Here is a 22,256-nt window from a genome sequence, read left to right on the forward strand (position 1 = left end):
AGGGTGTCCCGTGCCGTGGCGTCCTGGGGGGTTGGGGGGCTGCGTCCGGGGCTTGGGAACCCCCGCGCGCCGGGCAGGACAGGACGCATGGGGAGGGCACCGAGACACCCACCGCCAGAGAGCATGGAGAAGAGGCCGCCCTCACCCCGCACCCCGGGCGCCCCCAATGCTCTCTGGGCCTTCCAAACCGCACTCCGGCCCCCCATCCGGCACCCAGGGCCACTGGCTCCCTGGAGAGCCGAGCACTCTGCGGCCAGGAGAGAAGCAGCCCCACTCGCGACCCCAAGCATTCCGGCCGCAGTCCAGGGAGGGCCCGGCGGCGTAGACAGACCCGGGACTCAGGGCAGCGACTCGGGGTGTCTGTTTCCTCAGCGGTCAAAAGGGCTGCGGAGGCCCCAGCCCGGGTGCTCGAGGAGCCACAGCGCGGCACCCAGAGCTGCGGTGTTCCTCCAGCCACCGAGCCAGAGTCGCAGGGAGGATAGTGCGCCCTGTCGCCCCGTCCGGGCGCGCCACTCCCGGCCCGCCCCAGAGAACTGTCGGGCCACAGCTGCCCAGAGTCGGCTCCTCGGTGCCGGGAGCAGGGACCCGGCCCCACCCCTCTGGCTTGGCCCCGCCCCTCCGCCTCTGGCCCCGCCCCCAAGCCAGTAACTGCCACGCCCTCAGAGCCCGAACCTTGGCCACCCCGTTAGCCGCCTCCGAGGAGCCCAGAGGGCCCCAAACCCTGCTGGGAAGGATCCTCCCTGCGGCTGGGCTCTCGGGGAGCACCTACGCTGTGCCCGAGGCGGTGGGGCTCAAGTGAGGCCCGGGGCGGGTCTCGGGGCCTGGCCGCCCGTAGGTAGCGCGGGAATGCGAGAGGTGAGCGCTCGTTAGGTATCCCGGGCCTGGCTCCGCAGGTGCCGATCGCCTGCGGGGCAGCCACACCCGGATCCCGCGAGTGCGGCCCCGACCGAGGAGGCGGGAAGAGAGAAATTCCCATGCGCGCGGACTGCACCGCGCCTGAAGCCGGGGCCAACACGCGCCACGGCGCGCCGCCCGGGACAGCACGGTGCGCGCACACGTGGGCAGGGGCGGCCACCGAACGTCCGCCCAGCCCCGGCGGCCAATGGCTTTCTGAGCGGCGATCTGGCGTAAGGACTCGCAGCGCCAAGACCCGAAAGCTAACTGCACAAAACGAAAATGGATCCCCCCAAAGGTCTCAGTGCCAGCGGACGCTGGGTCCCTGCACAGAGCCGAGAGGGTCGCCTTCGTCCGCGCCACAGAAACCCTGGCGGCCGGGGTGAAACGGGAACGTCGTTGCTAACCGACCACACCAGGCCCGAGAGAGGCCGGCCTGGCGCACACCGCCGCCCAGCCACGAAACTGCAGCCGTCGCTTCGCACACGTTCCCGTCACGTTCCCAGCAGGCACAGAATAATAATAATAGACGCCACTTAGTAATTGCTGTGACACCAGCCAAGAGAACCAAGGAGGCGACGTCCAGAACTGTACTCAGCACTGGCTCTCTGCCGGCGCCCGCTGTCCACTGCGATCTTATTTGAACCCGCACAGCAATTCCACGGGGTGGGAGGCTTTTCCACCCAGAGGAGGACACCATGGGCCCTGCGTGCCCGTCAAACGGCCACGCTTCTGCCCGCTGGCTGCACTTCGGGCGCACGCCCACGTTAAGGCCCTGAGCGTGGCCCCGCACGCCTTGGCACCCGGACTCTGAGCCTGCCAGGGTCCCCGACCGCCGGCTCGGGCGGCGCTTCACAAGGGAACGGCTGTGCCCTAGGTCGGGGCGCCCAGGTCCAAGCTCCGGACTCGGGTTGCCCCCCGGGAACAAGCTGCGACTTCGCGGCCGGGAAACGACTGACCGGGAGGCCCGGGCGGTCCCCGCGCCCTGACCCGACACTGTACAGTCCCGCGGGCAGGGAGGGGACCGGGAACCGCCCCTCCGGCAGCGCGCGCAACTCGGTAGCCTCGCGTGTGGCCCCGGGACAGGCCTCGCCACGGCGCCAGCCATTGGTTGGTGAAACCAGAGCAGATTCTCGCGGGCCAAGTCTAGCATTCGGCCCGTGGACTCTGACGTCCCGCGTCTTCCGCCCTTCTGCATCCCAGAGGAGAATGTTCCCGGAAATGTTTTCGTTCCTCCCTCAAACCTGAGACCGGGGCGGCCGGGAAGCCGCAAGGCGGGGCGCGGACTGTGACCCCGAAGGTGCCTGCTGAATCCCCGCGCCCTCCCGCCTGTGCCTCTTCACCGAATGGGGCGCACGGAGTGTGCCAAGTGGATCCTCAAATCTGCATTCTTTCGGTGATAAAATATGTTCTCGTATTTTTTCCTGATTTCCCACTAAAATCTTTGCCTAACTAAACTCCCATCCAACGGGATTTATTTCGTCCCCGGGGAGATAAATCAGGGGGCAAATTTACAGCCCGGGAGGCACCTGCCGGGCTAATGGGCCCTTCACGGAGTGCGCGGCCAGCGGGGGCGCGCGCAGACGGCGGGGGCGCTGGCCAATGGCCGGGCCGCGGTCGCCGGCAGCCAATCAGCACGCGCGCCGCCTGGGGGCCCCGCGGTTATCAGCGCGTCCAGCCCGCGCGGCGCGGCGCCGCTCCGACCGGCCCCGGAGCCGCCACCGCCGCAGCGCGGAGTACCCCCGCCGCCGCCCACCCCGCGCCGCAGCCGCCGCCCTCCCTCGCGCCCGCCATCCGCGCCGTCGGCGCCCGCACCCCGAGCCCCCGCTGCAGCCGGCGCCCGCCGGGGTCTCGCGCAAACTTCCCGGGCCGGCGGGCGCGGGCGGCGGCGGCGGGGCCCGGATGGGCGCCCGGGCCGGCGGCGGCGGCGCCCATGGACGCTAACCGCCCGGGCGCGTTCGTGCTGAGCAGTGCGCCGCTGGCCGCGCTACACAACATGGCCGAGATGAAGACGTCGCTGTTCCCGTACGCGCTGCAGGGCCCGGCCGGCTTCAAGGCGCCCGCGCTGGGCGGCCTCGGCGCGCAGCTGCCGCTCGGCACCCCGCACGGCATCAGCGACATCCTGGGGCGGCCCGTGGGCGCGGCGGGCGGCGGCCTCCTGGGCGGCCTGCCCCGTCTCAGTGGGCTCGCCTCGTCGGCCGGCGTCTACTTCGGGCCCGCGGCCGCCGTGGCGCGCGGCTACCCCAAGCCTCTGGCCGAGTTGCCCGGGCGCCCGCCAATCTTCTGGCCTGGCGTGGTGCAGGGCTCGCCCTGGAGGGACCCGCGCCTGGCCGGCCCGGGTAAGTGGCCCACCCGCGGATTCGGCGTGGGGCGGCGCGGCGGCCGGGGGCGCGGGGCCGCCGGCCGCGCTCACCCGCCCTCCTTTGCAGCCCAGGCCAGCGGGGTCCTGGACAAGGACGGCAAGAAGAAGCACTCGCGGCCGACCTTCTCGGGCCAGCAGATCTTCGCGCTGGAGAAGACTTTCGAGCAGACCAAGTACCTGGCGGGGCCGGAGCGCGCGCGCCTCGCCTACTCCCTGGGTATGACCGAGAGCCAAGTCAAGGTGAGGCGTCTGCGGCCTGGGCGGCCCCCCGCGGGTCCCGCTGCGCCGAGGCCCACCCGCTCCCCCGCGTCCTGCGAACGGTCTGCGAGCGGCCGTCGGCCTTGGCCTCGGTCCCGAGGGCGCCCAGCCCTGCGGCCCGGCCCGGGCAGAGGGGTGGCCTCGGGCGTCCCTCTGCGTCCGCGCGGCCGGCGGCGTCTCCGGCCGGGCCGCCGAGGGGCCAAGCTGCCGCGGGCCGGGTGCTTCGGGAGGCGCCGCCTGATGGGCATCCTCCACCCCAGGTGTGGTTCCAGAACCGGCGGACAAAGTGGCGCAAGCGGCACGCCGCGGAGATGGCGTCGGCTAAGAAGAAGCAGGACTCGGACGCCGAGAAGCTGAAGGTGGGCGGCTCGGACGCGGAGGACGACGACGAGTACAACCGGCCCCTGGACCCCAACTCGGACGATGAGAAGATCACGCGGCTGCTCAAGAAGCACAAACCCTCGAACTTGGCGCTGGTCAGCCCGTGCGGCGGCGGCGCGGGGGACGCCTCGTGAGGACGCGGCGGCAAGGCCGGACAACCAGGGTACGGGACGCGGGCCGGCGCCCCTCGCCAGCCGCCCGCGCCGGAGTGTGTATATATATTTTTACAGAATAAGTTATAAAGCGGCCTGGCTCGGGCTCGGCGTGCGGGGACCCGAGAGCGCCCGCGTCCCTGTCCTCGGCGTGGGCGGGATCGGGACCGCCGCTGCCGCGCGTCCTGAGAGGAATCACGTTGTATAATCAATAAATTATTTAACACGTTCCCCGTCGGAGCCGTGGCTCCCGAGGCTGCACCGCGTGTTTCTTCCTTATCGAAAACCGCGGGCGAGGCGCGGTGGCGCGGCCCTCTGCCGGGCCCTCTGTCCCGGGTCCCCTTGTCCAGTCTTCAGTGCCGCGGGGTCCGCGCCTTCGGCCGAAGGGGCGCCTGGGTCTGGCGCAGGTCCGGCTCAGAATCGGGGTGCGATGGAGTCCCGGTCGCCTCGCGCCCCGGGTTGCCCGGGCGGCAGCAGCTCGCAGGACCGAGGGCACCGCGAGGCCCGGCGCGGGGAAGGCGGCCCCGCCCGAGAACCCTCGCGCTGCCGGCCAAGGGAAGGGGCCGCCCGGGGCCGAGGGCCGGGAAGAGCCAGGACTCAGCGAGCGGGAGCGGAGCCGACGGCGGGGGGATGGAGCGGGGCGCTGGGCGCTCGGCGGCGGCGGCTCCTCCGGCGCAGGCAGCTGTATCTCGCGCGGAGCAGCAGGTAGGACCCCTTGTCCCGTCCCTCCCCGCAACTGCACCGGCGCCAGCCCGGGGCGCCCTCCCCAGGGCTCTGGAGGCTTAGGTGGGTGAGGTGTGGGCGGATTTAGACACATTTGGGGTTGCCGGAAAGGGCAGGTGAACCCCCGCTCCTGCCCCACCCGGAGTGGCGCCTTTCCCCTTTGGTGGGTGCGGGGGCGGTGAGGGGCGCCGCTGGGCCCTAGCTCCTGCTGTCCTGCTGACGTGCTTTGCCATGATTATGTAGGTTGGAACGTGCCCAGCCTTAGTAGCTACATAATTTGAAGTAAATCAGGTTTTAAATTCATCAGCACCGTAGCACTTCTCCTGCGGTTTAATAGATTGTTTTCATCGGTAGAAAGCGGGGTTTAATTCAAACCGGGACTACAAAGAGACATCCAAGGTAATTTTGCTGCCCCGGCGTCAGTTCTCTCAGGGGCCCTGGAGTTTTCTTTGCCCGTTTGACCCTGGGATGCGGGCGAAGCACGTCTGGCCAGTGCTTGGACCTTGTCCTCCTCCTGGGCAGCTCCGGCCTCCACCCGGGGCACCTCCCTGGATCGGCCAGACCGACCCAGCCCCCCAGCCCCGCGGAGGTCCCGGAAGCCCTCTCTCTGGCCTGTCCCTCACCCCGGAATCCAAGGGCCAGGATTCCAGCTAACAGCGTCTGCTCTGGTTCACAGAAGACCACCCCATCCGTGCAGACTCTGGACGCTCCACGTGGCTGCATAACTGTTGTGTTAATTTTAAAAACTGAATATAAAGGGTTGTATTACGGTAAGAAAGATTCTTCTTGGAAGGCATTACTGAAAATGTTAAAGAGAAATGTAAAAGGCTGAAGTTTTGTTTTTTGGGTGTTTTTTGCTACATGGCTGCATCAATTTAAAAAACAGACGTTTTTCACTGGCTGGTTTTCTAAGGGAGCATTAATTTTTTTTCAAAATTTACGTGAGTGAACTCTTCTTTCAGCTCAAGAGCAAAGGAATTTCCAGTTTTAAAGTTTGAGGAAAGCCACACATTTATGTAATCGCATTTAAACAACGCTGAGGGGTAAGTCCCAGCAGTAACCTCTGCAGTAAAATCCGAAAGATGATCTCTCTGCGCTCACGCCAGAGCTCAGCTCTGCAACAGTATCCGACAGTGGAGTCCAGGACCGCCGAGAGCCACGAGCGTAGCCTGCACCGCAGGCTACAACGGGCCGGAGCACGGGAGGAGGAAACGCAAAGCAGACGGGATATTTTCACCACGATCGATTTTATTGCTTAGGGACCGGAGCGGTCATTTCCAAAGGCCTCCTGAGTGACCAACAGCTGAAACCCCGCTGCACAGAATCGCCGTGAGTCGGCCAGAGCAGGGCGACCACAGCTCGACACAGACGCCGACGGTACGGTCAAGGACACAGGTTCGGCACGTGGACGCCAGCTCACTTGCAACGGTTGTGATTTATCTAAAGCAAGCTTCTACCCAGCGCCTTCACCCCGCCCAGGAGTTCTGTAGTGTTAAAGCAAGTTAATAAAACATTCGTTTGTGTTTCATCCATGGGCCCTGGGACCACCTCTCACGGCTCCGCCGGGTGCCAGGAGCAAGTACGTGCAGCAGGGTTACGACAGGTCGTTAGAGGTTCAGCGTCCAAGGACGCGTACAGCTTGTTTCTCTGGATATTTTTATACACAGGCCACGTTACAAGCAGTTTCTATCGGAAGCAGACTAGCTATTTTTATTTCTCCCATGATATTATTGTTTTATGTAGAATACTTGGCACCATAGAACAGTAACAAAAGACAGACAAAACGGTTTACAAAATTCTTAAAAGGTACACCCGAGCGAGCTATAAACTTCACATTCAGTTCTTAATATGAGACAGAAAAAGGCCTAGGAGTCTCCAGCTGCTCGTATGGACGTGCTGTGGTCGGTCTGACCCCTGACGTCTCTGCTGGGTCGTAGTACTTGTTTTATAGCTTTGTGTGTTGACGTGCATGTAACCAAACCCCTAGACACCAATTCTACCTGCTGATATGACACTCAAGCGTTCATACTGGAAAGTATATTTAGCGTAAGTTTTGGTAAGGTTTATAAATTATTTTTAAAAAGTATATATTTATATATATTTATATATATAAAAATGGAAAGCAGCCGCAGTGTGATTCAGAAACCATGTGACTAACAGGGAACAGGGGCCCCCAGAAGTGAGAGCGAGGCCACGCCGCTGGCCGGCAGAGCCCCGGCCGCCCCGCCACGGAGGGGACTCCGAGCCCTGTGGGGTTTCTACGCCGGAGAAGCTCCTCCACGCTGACAATGATTAAAAATCGAAAACCGTGAAGTCTAAAATGCAGAATCTCTTTGCTGTCTATTAGAGTTTTGGCAACAGGACTGTGACTTATTTAAAAAATCCCAATGTTTCTACTTGATGTCACACGAGCAGACACGACAGTGAGGTATGTGAGGCTTGTCCGGAGCGCCGTCCGGGCTGAAGCGACGTGTGGGGCCGGCCGTCTAGCAGTGGCGCTCAGGCGGGTCTGTCGATGCAGCTGTCGGAGCACGTGGCTCCTCGTGCTGCAGGGAGGTCTCGCCGGGGGTCCCCTCGTGGCGCTGGCATCGCTTCCCTGCCGTGGAATCAGCCATTTGTTAAGGGGACAGACACACCACAAAAAGCTCAGAAAGGTGAACTCGAGGGAGGAGGCATATTTACCACCAGTTCACTGCACCACACAACACTTGTGCACACGTGCGTGAGGTTTACCTGCCCCGGGCGCCATGCGGAAGGCCAGGAACACGGGCTGCAGCGGGAGAAGAGAGGCTGTCAGAACCGGGCGCCCAGACCCCGCTCCCGGGCTTCCCGGCCGCGGCCCGCAGGCCCAGCGCCGGGCCCCAGTTCCCGAGGAGCTGGTGGGACTGGGCGACCAGAGGCTAGAGGCAAAGGGCCTTCGCGTTCTCTAAAGACGGTGTTGTTTCCAGATAAAGACAACGTGAGAGCTGATTTCAGGCCCAAAGAACACGGGGAAGGACAGAGCCCGTCCTGGGATCCGGCCCACTGGGCAGTGTGGGCGACCCGCCCAGAGGCCCTGAAAATGGGAAACGGTGAACGTCTCTCACGTGGCTGATGGTGACACACGACCCGTCACCACATGCCCCTCGGAGGGGCCCGTACAAAGTTAGTCCCGGAACAAATCCTCGGTGTTGCCCCCGAGGCACTGGGTCGGTGGCACGCCCGTGTCCCGCCCGCACTGGCGGTGGGCGGTCGCCATCAGGAGCCAGGAAGGTACTTGAGTGCAGGAAACGGCCCCCAGGACCGGCCAGCGTGACACAGCCTCCTTCTACAAACAGTAACACTGCGTACTTTATCCTCCTGTGACCAGTCACTTCTGCCTTCTCATCTACCTGCCTGTCTAGCCCCTACCTGCCTCCCTTCTGGTATTTTATTAAAGTTAAATAAAAACAGACCAACTTGGCCTCCTCTGTGAAGCAGACGAAGGAGGCGGAGAAGAGGGGCAGTAGAAGCAGAAACGGCCCCCAGCCTGGAAAGCCCCCCACGGCCCGCCCCTCGGGCCCAGCCCCCAGACCGCGGCACGGCTCTGTCACCTTGTGGTCTCCCATGCAGACACTGGGCCCGATGTGGTCGTAGGTGACAACCTTCTCCTCGCTCTCCGACTGGGAAAAGCAAACAGAGGGAGAGGCATGGGAGGCGGAAATGGTGGGGTTTCCTGGGAGAGCAGCGAGCGGGAGGCAGCCCAGCGATGCTCCGCCCGTGGCCACCCCGCCCACGTCTCCGTGGGGCTCCGGCCGGCTCAGAGCCGCCAGTGTGCCTCTGGACCCTAGGAGGGAGGTCCGGGCAGTCCGGGCAGCACCTCGGCACCCGGCTGTCCCAGGTGGGAGGGCTCCGGCCTTGGGAGGTGGCGACACGGGCCGCTGGTGTGGAGCCCGAGCTCCCCTCTGCCTCTGGGCCGGGCCCTGGACTATGCTCGCCGCAGTCGGGGCAGCTGTGAGCTTTCTTTCCAGCCGTGCCCCCGGCACTGAGGAAGCCCACCGGTTCCTGTTTGTCCTGTTGCCATTTGTTTGTGACCCAGAACTCCCTGTTCAAACGAGAACAGACTCCCCGAACGCCACGCTGCCGCACCCAGCGGTCTGCGCCCAGTGACGCAGGGCTGTGTGCACAGGGTGCCCTCCCTCCTCTGCCGGCCTACAGGCACCTCAACTCCAGGTGTGCGGCCAAGGGTGTGTTCCCGCAGTCGGTCGGCTGTGGCTCCAGCTGGGCCACGATTTCACACCCTCGGCTGAAGCGACTGAGACTATAACTGAATCATCTTTAATGCAGCGGGAAGCTTAAGGTCAGATTTACTTCCCAGCATGGTCGCTGCCAGAAGGCATAAAGACAGGCCCCTCTGCGCATCCTTCGCCATCACGGCACCTCCCCGGAGTGGGGAAACGCTCAAGCGCAGCGTGGTAATTTACAAAGGCAGCATAAAACTGTGATCTCCAAGTGCATAATCGTGAGACAGATAAACAAATTAGCAGGCGCCGCACACCTCGCTGCGCGTTCATCAGCACGCCCGCCACCTCCGTGTTCCGGGGCCGGGAGGCAGAACGAACATGATGCCGAGGTGACCGAGCGTGGCATGATGGATGACACCGCGGAAGCTGCTCGTGCCACGGCCAGGGGGCTGGTAACGCCTGCCGCCCGCTGGGCAGCCCCCAGGGGAGGGCCTGCCGGGGCTCCCCCCCACAAGGAAGGCGCTGGGCCCTCCCCACACTGGGCCACCCAGCCGAGCTCTGTCCCCGCTGTGTCTGCAGCATCAAATCTCGGGCCCCGAGGCTGCCATGATGTGAACGCAGGTAACACAGCCTGCAGTGCCGCCTTCTGCTGGACGCGTCTGCAGCCCTGGGCAACCCCCTCACCATCCTACGCACTCCTGCTGTCTTGGTGGGTTTACTGCAGGATGTCTTTTTCCCTGGAAGAGGACACTCACCTCTTCTCTGCGCCCCGAGGCCCCTGAGGCACCCTCTCTGGACGCAGCCCTGTGCTCAGCTCGCCTGCTGGTGTGAGCCGTTATGTCCTCACATGGCATCTCAGGGCCCCAAGGGCAGGCCCAGCGGAGAGGGCAGGGCTGCATCCGGGGCCCGGCACCAGGCATGCTTGCCCGGGTCTGTGTGGTCAGGGCCAACGTCCCGTGCAGCTCCCTTCGGGAGGGCTGCTTGTGGGAGTAGCCCAGCCAGCGCCTGTCCTCTGTGATGTGCTCTGGGGGCGGGTGTGTCACAGCCGGGCGCAGGCCCTTGCCCCCAGGCCCCGTCAGAGCAAGCTCACCGCAGACCCGATGCGTCCCCACCTCCAACCCGGGCCCAGCGGCCTCCCTCCCCACGCACCCGGGGGCTCTGGCTCAAGGCAGAGCGTGGAGGGCCGGCCCACCCCGGAAAGGCCAGCAGCGGGGCCTCCTGGAGGGGGGCTGCAGGGGCTGCTGCACCTGGGCAGCACCTGGGCAGTGCACCTGGGCAGGCCAAGGGGGCTCTGCCCTCCTGGCTGCGTCTCTGGGTAAAGGGCCCCGGGGCCCAGTGGCGCAGACAGGGCTCCTTGCAGCAGCCTCGGGGGCTGTGGAGGGTGGTGACTGGAGCCCAAAACGTACTGGGTTGAGGTTGGGGGATGGCCTGGGCCGTGGGGACCTCCTGCCCCCTCCTAACTGGCGGCCCACATCACGCAGAGGCCAGACCGCTGCCCTGATGAATCAATGCACCTCGTTATTATATTTTTTCACTGACGGGGTTGACAAAACCAATGCAGATATTGATTCTCTAGAGCAGTCCTCTTGTGTTAAATGTGGGCATTGAAAAACCCCGGGAAATCAAGAAACTCCAGGAAACTCAAACTCTCCCCGCACCCGGTCTCACGGGGCTGCCTCCTGAGCGCTGGCCGTGCCGGTCTCACGGGGCTGCCTCCTGAGCGCTGGCCGTGCATCTGCAACTTCTCAAGCCCCAGTGTGACTCTGGCTCTGATTTACAACTTAGGAAAATAAGGACGGACTTCATAGCTCCCAAGCTCTTTCGAAGACAAGAGCTCATTGACTCCCCCGAGGACACAATAAACTAAAACGATTCCTAAAGCACTGGTGACAGTTTATGCCTATTTTGAATCCAGAAAGACACTGGAGGTCGGGCTCCATCCCAGCCCCGAGAACGGGGTCAGGGCTCATCCGGGCCGGCAGGAGGGCAGGTCCCCTGGCCCGAGGCTCCCCACCCGCCCGGGCTCTGGCCCGCGCAGCCCTGACACTTACCCTCAGAATCAGCTCCTTGGCGGACGGGGACATAAGGACACGGTCACACCAGGCGGGGCACCGGGTGTTCATGTACTGCCTGCCCTGGCTGGAGTCCTCACTGTATGGGTAGCTGGGGAGACAGGACAGGAAGGCACCGGTCAGCAGCCACGGGGCCCCTCCTCCAGCCCCTCCTCCGTGCCCGGGGGAGGGTGGTGTGGGCTCTGCCCCACGCACCTCAGAAAGGCCAAGCCTGTCCAGGGTGAGAACAGGCAGATGGAAGTTTCCAGAATAAAGTCAAAGGACTGTCCCCCCCAGCACTTCAGATGAACCCTCCCCAAGGACATGGACACGTCTATTAAACTTGGTTTTATTTCTGGATGCGGCCTACAGCCCAACGAAAACCTGCCCAGAAGCCTACGGACGCCTGGGCCCAGAATGACGCACACCCTTGTCCCACCGAGGCGTCCACCTCGGAAGCGCCCAGGTGCCCGGGGCCGTGGCCTTGGACCTTCGCTGCGGCGGAGTGTGTGCCTGGCCCTGACTTACCGCCCTGGCCGCATGGGCCCTTCTTCCCGCCCACCGGCCCGGTGCGGCAGCGGGGAGACGCCTGGGGCCCCTTGGGAATGGGGCCACCGCAGCCGACCGACTGACATGGCGAGAAGCAGGTGGGGCCTGTGACCACCAGCTGAGCCCCTGACACCCCGACATTAGCCGCCTGGCTGAGGCCCAGAACTCACCGGAACCTCCGGCTCCGGGCTCTGCACTGCCCACTGTGGGCATTTTGATTGGGTTGCACTGAACTAACAGCAGGTGCATTTACCCAGAATGAACTAACGGGCTGTGGGGGACCCTCAGCCGTGCTCCCTGCACACCCACGAGGATGGCGGGTCTGCCTTCTCGCGGTGCATCTCCTATGGCCTTCAATACAGTCTAAATTTTTTCCTTGCCAAGGTCTAATGTGCTTTTTAGACCAGCTCCAAAATACCACATGGTATTTGCTGTGAATGGCACTGTACTCTCTGTTAAATTTTCCTGTGCTTTCAGCTGGAGGAGAAAAATGCCACCGTCTCCCTGAGCTGCTCTGTCCTGGGCACCTGCTCGCATGGGGCCTCTGCCCCTCCTCCCTCCCTCTGTGGCCCGTGGTCAGGGTCCGCAGAACCTGAGTTAACGGCTCTCAGCCTACTCCATCCTCCAGAGTGTTCCACACACTCTCGCCAGAAACGGCGACTTCCGGCCCCAGGCCCTGCAGGAATTTAGTTCATTGCAGACCCAAAGCAGCATCATGGCTCCAAACATAACGTCCCTCATCTCTGCTTCTAACAGCATCACCCTTGCTGACGGCACAGAGCGCTGACCACCCTACAACGTCCTTCAGGGAAAAGGGGGACCAACGGCGGGCTTGTCCAGGCACATCCCAGCCTAGCTTGGCTGTGGTCCTGAAGGAGCGACGCTTGCCCACCCCATCCTCCCGGGAGCTGCAGGAATCGGGGTCCGCACGGGCCGACCCTGAGTGTCCAGAGCAGGATGTGCTGAGCACAGAGCAAGCCCCCAGCCCCCTCCACTGGAGGCCAAGGTCAGGGGAGAGAGTGGCCGGCAGGGCTGTGGCCAGGGCTAGGAAGGTTGTGTGCTCTGAGCCCACCCAAACTGGTCCTTGACCGTGAGGCGGGGCAGGCCAGGTTCACCCGGTGGGACATCTGCAGTCAACAGGAGGTCTGGGAGGTGGAGCCGGCCACCCCGGGCCTCGCCCACGTTCCCTGCCAGGCAGGAGCCACGCAGACGCACGCTGCTCCAGGAGTGCTGAACGGGCCGGCTCAAAGCATCCCTCAGAGACGCAGCGCAGACGGGAGTGGGATCGAGTCCCGGGGGCTTCAGGAACCACCACGTGACCCTCAGCTGCACCTATGATGTTGTTGCTACGGGAAAGCCCTCGGGAGCCCTGGCCATCAGGGGTCCCACTGAGGCTGCGCCCCAATGCCCACAGAGCCCCCTGGGGACCTGCCCAGGGCAAGCGTCCTGCATTAGAAACAGCACGAAAAGCCCACGCAGGTACGTGACGGACAGTCCCCACGCACACCGCAAAGCCATCGTCACAGGGTGTCCGGTCCCAAGTCCAGCCCCCCGTCCACCGCCAGGAGCTGACTGACGGGCCATCACGGGGACAGTCAGCCTGGTGAGGAGTAACAGGGAAGGGCCCGGGAGGCCCGGAGCCGTGGCAAGCTTCCCCCCGGGCCTTCAGTCTGTGTCCTCAACCTTGCTGCTGCCGTGGGGCCTGCCCACGTGTGATTCAGCAGGCAAAAGAAGCCGGCCGTGAGGGGCGCCCTGGCCAGGACGGGCAGGGCGGTTGGGGGCGGCACCCTCACCCCACGGACCGGGGGCCCTTGCTGTGGACAGACTCCCGGAAGGGGCCAGCCACTCCCAGAGCCAGGCCAGGAGTGAGCAGGGCGGTGCCGGTGCAGACAGGCCGGGCAAGGCCGGCATGGGCCCGAGAGGGGGGCCCTGCCCAGGCCACTCCGAGGATGGCCCAGCGCTGCCTGCCGGGGCTGCCGATGATTAATGCTCGCTGCACACGCGGACTTATCTGAAAGCAAACGCTGCGCAGGGCGGGGACGTGGGACGGAGCCGCTGGCCTGGCCCCGCACGGTGGGGAGTGACGCCACAACGAATGGCCCTGCGATAAAGCTAACAATCGCCCACCTGTCCGCCCAGCCCCTCGGGCTCCTTCCCGCAGGATGCAGGATGTGGGCAAGCGGCCCCCTTGCCAGGGCGCTGCCGACAAGGCTCGGCCTGCATCTGAGCGGCGGGCAGGCGGGTGGTGTCACCAGGGCCCGAGGCCAGCAGCCAGGCCGCGGAGGCACAAAGGCCCACTGTGTCGGCCGCCCGACTCCTCAGGGCCGGCCGCCGTGCGCGAGAGACGCGGGCTCAGGAGGACCCTGAGGGTGGAGGGGGCGGGGGCCCCTGCACCTGGCCAGACAGGCCCAGTTCTCACCGAAGCGGGAGGCGGAGAATTGGGGGTGCTGGGGGAGACCCTCCTGGGCTTCTCGCTCGGGGAGAACGTGAGTGTTCCCAAGTCATGGCCCTGCTGAGGGCAGACGGGCCCGCGCGGCCAGCGAATCGGCAGACCGTCCACCCGTGCCTGGCAGCCCCGGAGGCTGGCAGGCAGTGGCCGCGCAGGAACCCAGTTTCCAAACACCTGAGACTCCTGGGAAAGAAAAGGAGGTGGAAGGAAGCTGCCCCTGAACTGGGCAATAACATTCACACTGCCGTGGGGAGGAGGGGCCCGTGGTCAGAGCCACAGAGCTGACCCGGCTCTGTGGACACAGGTGCCCGCAGCATCCCCGTGGGGTGACCGGCGGCTTCCCGAGTAACCGGTGCCCTGGCCCTTCGCCCCTCAGCGCTGGTCCCCGTGCCTCGGTGTGGGCCGTGTCCACCCGGGGCTCGGTGACCAGCTGGACAAGCTTCCTGGCTCCCTTCCCAAGAACCAGGCCGGGCACACAGCAGGGAGCTCAGCCTTTTTGTCCAAATGTCACCATCTTATATTTATGGTTACAGACAGGAATCTACAGATGGTCCAAAGTTGAATTATGGCCCAAAAAGAAGTCTGAAAAGTGCCTCCGAATCTTTAATATAAAAATAAATGTATCCACTGAAGAGAGACGGCCTCCTCTGGCCAGAGCCGTGTGCTATATCTCATCCCCGTGTTGTGTATAGTTTTGCCGTGTGGTGTACTTCATCCCTGTGTTGTATATAGTTTTGCCGTGTGATATATCTCATCCCCGTGTTGTGTATATTTTTGTCTTTTTCGAAAGCTCTCACTGGATCTTTCTCTGTAAGTAACTTGCCCAGTAAAAACCTCTTTCCCACCGTGGAGCGTTCTTGTCCGTCCTTGGGAAGGTGTGACTTTTCTCTGGCGAGGTGTGTACTCTGTGCGTCTGTCCACCTCCCCGGTCAGCTTCACTCTGAGGCACACGTGTCACGCAGGGCCACAAGCGCAGGGGCCGCAGCACCCCTCCACACCCCGGCGGCTCCCGCGCCACAGACAGCAGCGCCCGGCCCCTTGGTTCCCGCTGCTCCCAGGCCCGCAGGGAGCAGCGGTCCGGCCGCTTCAGCGGCCGACATCTATCCGCTAAAGGCGGCGTTTTGGTTACTTCCAGGTTTGGGGAGTTCTCGGCCGTGACGTGTGGACCCCCAGGGGCCCCGAGACCCTGTCAGGGGCTGGAAGGTAAGCTCTATGTTTGCGATTACACGGAGACGCTGCTTGCTGTTGTCATGGTGTTGGGGGCGGTCCCCTCCTCAGCCCCACCCAGGCGAAGCCACGCGAATACTTCCTTGATTGAATCTCAGGCCTGGGAGACACAGTTTAGGAGTCAGTGGGACGAGAGGGGAGCGTGTGGGGCGCATCCCGCCACCTCTGGGAATTCTCGAGCCTCAGTGACGGGAGGCTTCCTGCGGCAGGGGCGGTTCTGAGGGCACAGGTGGGCAGCAGCGCTCCACAGGGACTTGGGTCCAGGGCAGGGCTGCGTGCAGGGCCGCGGGAGGATTCCACACCACGGGAAGCCTGCTGCCACCACATTAGTGGAAAAGGCAGCTAAGCCATCTCATATTCATACTTTGATCTCTTTATTTTAAAACCAACGACAGTAACTCAGAAAGACACTCTAAGTTAGAAACTCCCTGCTGGGTGCACAGGGCAGGCTTTGGCGGTCACCTCTGGGGCGTCCCAAAGCACTGCCACTCACGCCGGGCCATCCTGGGGAGAGGAAAGGGGGGCTCCCGCGATCGGCCCAAATCCGGGTTGAGAGTGGGAGCCGCAAGCGGACGCTGGGCCGGAGAGCAGGGAGGGTGGACAGGATGACAACGCAGGACGCGGAAAGCTGACTGTCGCCTCGTCCACTGCAAACAACCGGCCTCGAGGCCGGTCACACAGACAGACCAGGTGGGCACGGCTCATGCCAGCGCCAGCGTCACACTCTTTGCCCACCAGTTATTCTGAGCACGAACTTAAAGCCTTTTACGTCACCAGCACGTGGAAACACCACGTGGCCTTAAAGGCCTTCATTTGGCCTGGCCCCGAGTGCCGTCCCTGGCCACTTGGGGTTGGCGGGCATCTGGAGCGCAGGGTGGGCCCCGGAGGGTCTCCATGGCGGGCACCCCGTGCGCCCACTAGCCTGGCCTGGCCGCGCTCCCTGCCTCTACCCCACCCCGCCGGTCACTTCGTGGTTGTCCCTCACGAAGGTGCAAAACTGTCCCCGAGGCTGAGAAGAACGAGAATTGAAGGCTCTACAAACGCCTGAAATATTAGCACCTCTTCCAGCAAAGTGACACACAGCACTGAGTTACGATCCATTAGGAGTGGAGTTCTGTGAGCCCGCGGAGAACAGTCACGAACGCCTCTGCTCGAGAAACTCGCCCCCGCCCCCTCGCTCTCCTTAGGAGACCTGTCTGCTCGAGCATCTCTGAGGACTGTCCCGGGTATGCGATTAGCCACAGCCTGGAGCCACGGGGGCCCCGGTGGCCTCCACTCCAGGCTCTGCACTGACCCCGCCCCCAGCCCCTGGCCCCCAGCAGCTGGGTGCTCGCCTCCACCAGAACGGGGAACAGGACTCCGCAGCCAGTTTGCGGTGAGTCCACTGCTTGGATAACAAAGGCAAAAGGCGCAGAAAGGTTCTGAAAACCAGGCGCGACGGCCAGAGGATGCCGCTCAGGACACCCTGCTCCCGCGGCACTGCCCGCTGGCACCAGGGATGCCCATGGCTCTCGCTAATTCCCTGGCTGACAAGCTGGCAAACAGGCCTCACAGAGAGGAGAGCTGGGTGAGGACAGGCACGACGGCCTGGGGTGCCCACTACCCCCTGAACGGACACTGCCCACACCCCCCGGCCCCGCCCCCAGGAGGGGCCAGAGTCCGGCAGCCAGTGAAGCACAGACCGTCCCCACAAACGCCCAGAGCCACGCGCGAGGGCCCACGGCCTCGGAGCCCACGCGCCTCTGTCCCGACCGCCTGGCCACGTGGGAGGGAAGGGCCGTTTTCACAGAACGCAGTCGTGAGGATGACACGGGCCTCGGGAGCGTGGGAAGGGGCTGGCGTGGCCCTTCTCTGTGACTGAGGGGCTGCCACATGCACACCCCGCCCTGCCCGAGGCCACGCAGACAAACGCAGACGTGGTGTCCCTCACTGATCAGCGCGGCTTCCGGAGAGGTCCCCACGGGCTCAGCCACACCAGAAGAAACAGAAGCGGGAGGTTCCGCCTTTCCACCTCAAAGAGGGCAGCGTGGTGGAGCCTGGACGCAGGACGGCCCTGTGGGCAGGACGTGCAGCGGGCGGGCACCCCCGCAGACTCCTGCCTCCTTCCAGGGCGCCTCCCCTGCCCACCTGCCCCCGCCTGCCCCTCCCCGCGCAGGACCAGGGCAGCCCGGGTGCCAGGCTCCTCAGGCGGCTCCTCAGTGGCTCCCACCCCTCAGCTCGGAGAGAAGCGATAGATGGACGGTCTGCAAGGAAACCGCTCCAGGCCGGAAACCGCTCCAGGCCAGATGCCCCCGACAGCTTCCAAGAGCGGGAGATGGCCCTAGGCTGGTAGCTGTGCACAGAGGACACCCCCTGCATGCCCCAGCAACACCCCCACCCGTGCAGTGCATACACCCAGGAAGTACACGTGCATACACGTATACACACGAGTTTTGCACCACATGCGCGAACTGCACACAAGCTCAGGCACACACCATGCACATGCACACACACCATGTAGATACCCATGTACATGCAAACACCTATTCGCTCATATGTGCACATACCATGTACATGTGCAAACACGGCTCATGCACACAATACCCACACTGTGCAATGCACACCTGTACACAGCCATGTACTTGCACGCACGCACACACACCCACACCACAAACAGGTCCATGCGTACACACACCGTGCACATGTGCATACACAACCCACCCCCACCCCAAGACATACTGCACACACCCATGCACATACACCCACATACCACACGTCTGCACACACAACCATGTATGCGTACAACTCTGCATGCACACGTGTACACCCACACCATGTACGTACACTCCGTGTGCACACCCATATCTGTGCACGTGTGGATACTATATGCACACACGCAAGCCCATGCACTGCACAGACACACGCAATCAGCCTATAATCCGATCGCATACGTCCTGCAACACACCCACAGGTACACACACACCCCTGCACACACGTGCACATACCGTGCACACACATGCACCCACCCCCATGCGCTGCCACACCCACACGTGCCTCCAGTGTGCACAGGTGAATACACTCATGCACAATCCTGTGCACACACTACACACGTGTGCAAGGAGCTCACGCTCCTGCACACACACACACACACACACAGCACGCCTGAGATCACTTATTTTCCGGCACAGTCAGAGACCACATCTGGGTACCAAACCACACAGCCACCGTTTCTAACCAAGTCCCTCCTGCTGTCCCGCTTCTGCTTCCGCTGACATTGTCCCACGTCTGGAACAGCCCTCCAGACCCCACGTGGCAACCCAGGGGGGCTGTGAGCTCTGCCCGATGGTCACAAACATGCTTTTAAAATGCAACAGAGCCAAGGGAGGGGGATGGGTGTGACCCAGGCACCAGAGGAGGGGAAGATGGGCAGTGCGGGAGGAAGCGGGGGAGGGGTGGGTGACTTGGACAGTGCGGGGAGATGACCTGGGCAGTGGGGGGGGGGGATGGCTGAGCCAGGCAGTGGCCGGAAAGGCCTCAGGAGCCTTTGCTGGGTCTTGCACCACTGGCTGTGACAGGGCTGACAGGCCAGGTATATTTCCTACCGTGAGCTGGACCCCCAGCTTTGGGAGCTGATGACTCAGTCTGTAAACCACGATTTTTCCCACCTCAGAAGACTTCGAATGCTACTTCCCAGTTAAAGGGAGAAAATCCGGCCCCTAAATTGATGGTCCTCCCAGTGCCCCCGGCGGCCTGCCCCGCCCAGGCCACCTCCCTCGGGTGGCGGCCGCCACCTCCAGGAGGACGGGGGCCTCTGCTGTGATGGGCTTGCGGGGGGCCCCGCGGCCCAGGACGCCACCCCTACAGCAGGGCACATTCCTAACGCACCTGCAAAGTCACAGGACGTCCACAGGTTCCCAGACGAGGGCGGGACCTCTCGGGGTCATTCTCCTGCCACACGAGTCCATCAAACACCGAGGCAGGTGTGCCCCAGACTGAGCGCAGGTGCCCTCGAGGTGCCCGCAGCCCCAGGTACCCTGACGAACCCCAGGCTCTCCCTGGAGTTCCTCCGGCTTGGCACCAAAGCATGCCCACCCCCACCTACCACTGGGATCTCAGAGGCCGGGGCTACGGCCGCCTTCCGGGGGCACGGCCCTTGCTTCCTGGAGACCGCCAGCCGGGGCCTGACTGGACCACGCAGCCCTGTCCCTCCCGACTCTGGACGTGCCAGTCTCTCTGCTGCCTAGGGGTGGGGGCTCGTCCCTCGGCCACCTGAGCACGGACCACGAGGTCCTGTGGCCGGTCCTGCCTGCATCTTCTGCGCCTCGCACCTGGGTGACCTTCAAGGCTGCGGCCTTTGGGAGACGCTCGAGGGGCTGACGCCAGCTCAGGGCACACGTCCACAGGGCTATGCCTTTGGCAGCCCCAGGCCCCCTCCCTCCTGGCCGGCTCCACAGCCCTGAGAGAGGCGCTGGACCCCGGTCAAGCGGGAGGGGCGCTCCAGACCCCGGCACTACCCTCAGGAGGCGCGGCTGAACAAGTCCCTCGGGACGTCTTTCGACTTCAGCTGCACCTGGGAGCACGGTTCACCGCACGTGATGTGTGCGTTTAAAGTGGCGTCAGAGACTGAGGGCAACGTGGTGGTCAGCACCTGGACGGCGCTGCTGAGGGCCGCCCTTCTGATCCTGAAACGCTGAGTCACGAGTTCACAGGTGTTGGAGCCGCTGCTGGAGGCTACCAGGCACCCCAAGGGCCCAGGTCCCTGCTTCTCTGGCCCCTGAACCTCGCACCGCTGGTCTGGGCGCCGACCCTGAGCTGCGAGCGCCCGGCCGCCTTGGCCAGAGCCTGGACCCGTAGCGAGTCCCATGTCCAGTGGATGGTGGGGGAACCTTCAAGCCTGCACACGTTTGACCACTGGAGTGTGGCCCAGGAAGCAGGGGGTGACCTTCAGAGGGAGCCTGAGAGGACCTGGCTCCCCAGCGCGTTCTGATGCCAACCGTTCCCTGACGTGGATCTGACGCGTTTACTGCCAGGCCCGACGCAGACGAGGGGGGGCCAGGCAGCGCTCTCGGCCCCACTTGCTCACCAGGTCCCGTCTACCTAAGAAAGCTTCCCTGAACCTGCCGAAGGCCCATTTTCTCCCAAGTGATGAGAATTCGTACTTGGAATCCATGAAAGGAGAGAGATGGGTGGGAGAAGCCCGTGATGCGGCATCCGTGTCCTTCCAGACGGGCCCGCAGGCCGAGCGCCCACCCAGTGTCCTGGCCACTTCGTAATCGTCTCTCTCCCCCCACCCCGGCCCTCTGCAGCCCCGGGCTGGTCGGGAGGGAACGCACTGTTATTCCTGCAGATTTCAAGACTCTGGGAACACCAGAGCAAAACCCAGCAAAAGCTTACATACCCGAGAAAGACAAACACGGACAAACCAAACCAAAGCCCACGCCACGACGGTTCCAGAAAGATCCAGAACACAGAGCTGCCTGTGTGGGTCCCTCGTAGGCTAATCTGAGAGGCCATGTTGGGAGAAAGGAGCGAACAGACCCCTGCTGTGCTCAGTGGGGGTGGGGGAGGGGGAGGAGGCACAGGTGGGCACAGACAGATGCACGGACAGGAGGGCAGTTACCTGCTGGCCCAGCGAGCGGCGGTCCTTACCTGGGAGGGAACGAGATGTCCAGTTCATACAGTCTGTCCTTAAAGACAGACAGCTCTTTGTCAAATTCTAAGAGCTGAAAGAAAGAAACAGAAAAAATATAGGGTCACTTTGGTTTGCCTCCCAGGGGGCACCAAGAAGCCCTGGGGGAGGGTCTGTCTGCAGCAGGGACCTGCAACTTCCTGGAAACAGGTGTTGCTCCAGCACCTGCCCTGCACATCACCCGGGCCGCGTGCAGGCCTCCCGAGGGCGGGCCCCCCGGGCGTGTGGCCGGAGAGACCGGGGCACCCTGCAGGCCCTCCTGTGCGAGCCCTGCTCCGGACTCAGCCCCTCTGCCGCCGGCGCTGGACCCACACTACCTGTGCTGATTGGCCACGCAGGGCCACCTCGCCCTGCTGAGACCACGCGGTGCAGCCGCCGCGGGCGCTGGCGTCGCCTCCGAGGTGCCCTCAGGCAGTGTCCAGCAGGGGGGACACCGTTTTGCCCAAACTAAGTCAAGAGAGTAAGAGCACTGACCTCACACGGGAAGATAAAAAATAAGACCTGGCCCTGAGGGACGCTTCAGAGCCACACCCCACGGGGCACCGTGCCCCCAGGAGGGAAGGGCACTGGCAGTGTCTGGCCACCGTGGCCACGCACACCCTGGGGACGCGGTCATCACTCACGTGCCCTGCAGCTGTGCGGGAGCCCGAGGCCACACCCGTCCTCTCCCTCTGCTACCTCACCCATCACTCCCAGAGCGTGCAGTTAGCGGTGCCGTGCCACAGCAATTACCGGGCGCCAGGCTGCTACCTACGCCACCTGCACGTGGCCCTCGCCGCTGAGCCTGCGTGCACCAGGCCAGCCATCGGCCGGTCAGAGGGAGGCAGAGCTGACACCTCCCCCGGCAGGAGCCCTTGATGGCGTCTGTGGTTTGCGTGGGGGGATAAACCAAAGCTCCTTTTGCATAGACGGGACCACTTCAGACACAGCTGCCTGATTTCAGTCTCACACAGGGTCCTGCAGCATCCTGGACACCCGGAGACGGGGGCACAAAGAACCTTGGACCCTGCCTGGCGAGGCTTGGATACTGGACCCCACAGGTGACACTCGTGAGCCCATATCTGCTGCGAAGAAGCACCCGTGGCAAACCTCACCCTACTCAGCACCCCCTGGTGGCCATGCCGGGGGCCCTAGGGGTGCAGGGCCAGGAGAGGGGATGCAGGATGGGGAGGGGCATGGGGTGGGGGAAGGGTTTTGGGATGGGGGAGGGGAGGCACAGGGCAGGAGCTGTGGGTGCGGGAGGGGAAGGGCGGGGGCGGGCATGGGGGGACGGCTGAGCCCCTCAGCTTCCCGGCCCCAGTGGCCCCTGCCTCTGCATCGAGGAGAAACACACCCCACTT

The 22,256-nt window shown here is 63.7% G+C and overlaps 2 protein-coding genes across 6 annotated transcripts in view; one reads left to right on the forward strand and one right to left on the reverse strand.

Annotated features, from left to right (window-relative positions):
* Window positions 1–55: 55 nt before the first annotated feature.
* Window positions 56–8,213, forward strand: NKX6-2 (NK6 homeobox 2). Of its 3 annotated transcripts, XM_060285983.1 has the most exons (6): window positions 56–3,233; window positions 3,324–3,496; window positions 3,775–5,169; window positions 5,447–5,540; window positions 5,733–5,813; window positions 6,030–8,213. In XM_060285983.1, the coding sequence occupies exons 1-3, from the start codon at window positions 2,435–2,437 to the stop codon at window positions 4,027–4,029; spliced, it is 1,227 nt and encodes a 408-aa protein (XP_060141966.1). In that variant the 5' UTR covers window positions 56–2,434; the 3' UTR covers window positions 4,030–5,169; window positions 5,447–5,540; window positions 5,733–5,813; window positions 6,030–8,213. The 3 variants fall into 3 exon arrangements, with proteins under 3 accessions (XP_060141966.1, XP_060141965.1, XP_030687808.2); XM_060285982.1 differs by having other exon boundaries at window positions 3,775–5,540; XM_030831948.2 differs by having other exon boundaries at window positions 3,775–5,813.
* INPP5A (inositol polyphosphate-5-phosphatase A) overlaps window positions 6,117–22,256 on the reverse strand; it is a 179,590-nt gene continuing 163,450 nt past the window's right edge. For 2 of the 3 annotated variants that reach the window (XM_030832149.2, XM_060285980.1), the window contains exons 12-16: window positions 20,877–20,950; window positions 11,024–11,135; window positions 8,343–8,411; window positions 7,453–7,540; window positions 7,227–7,366 (exon numbers count right to left, since the gene is read on the reverse strand). In XM_030832149.2, coding sequence (XP_030688009.1) covers window positions 7,460–7,540; window positions 8,343–8,411; window positions 11,024–11,135; window positions 20,877–20,950 — 336 coding nt within the window. In that variant the 3' untranslated portion in view covers window positions 7,227–7,366; window positions 7,453–7,459. Of the gene's footprint in view, window positions 7,367–7,452; window positions 7,541–8,342; window positions 8,412–11,023; window positions 11,136–20,876; window positions 20,951–22,256 lie in introns of all 3 variants that reach the window. The other variant, XM_060285981.1, reaches the window with a different exon arrangement.

The sequence above is a fragment of the Globicephala melas genome, chromosome 16 (genome assembly GCF_963455315.2).
Source record: "Globicephala melas chromosome 16, mGloMel1.2, whole genome shotgun sequence".
NCBI lineage: Eukaryota > Metazoa > Chordata > Mammalia > Artiodactyla > Delphinidae > Globicephala > Globicephala melas.

Coding starts and splice junctions, on each gene's coding strand:
- NKX6-2 (XM_030831948.2), top strand. CDS start 2,435: ATGGGCCCTTCACGGAGTGCGCGGCCAGCGGGGGCGCGCGCAGACGGC. Junction 3,234..3,323: donor CCCGCGCCTGGCCGGCCCGG/GTAAGTGGCCCA, acceptor CCTCCTTTGCAG/CCCAGGCCAGCGGGGTCCTG. Junction 3,497..3,774: donor TGACCGAGAGCCAAGTCAAG/GTGAGGCGTCTG, acceptor CCTCCACCCCAG/GTGTGGTTCCAGAACCGGCG.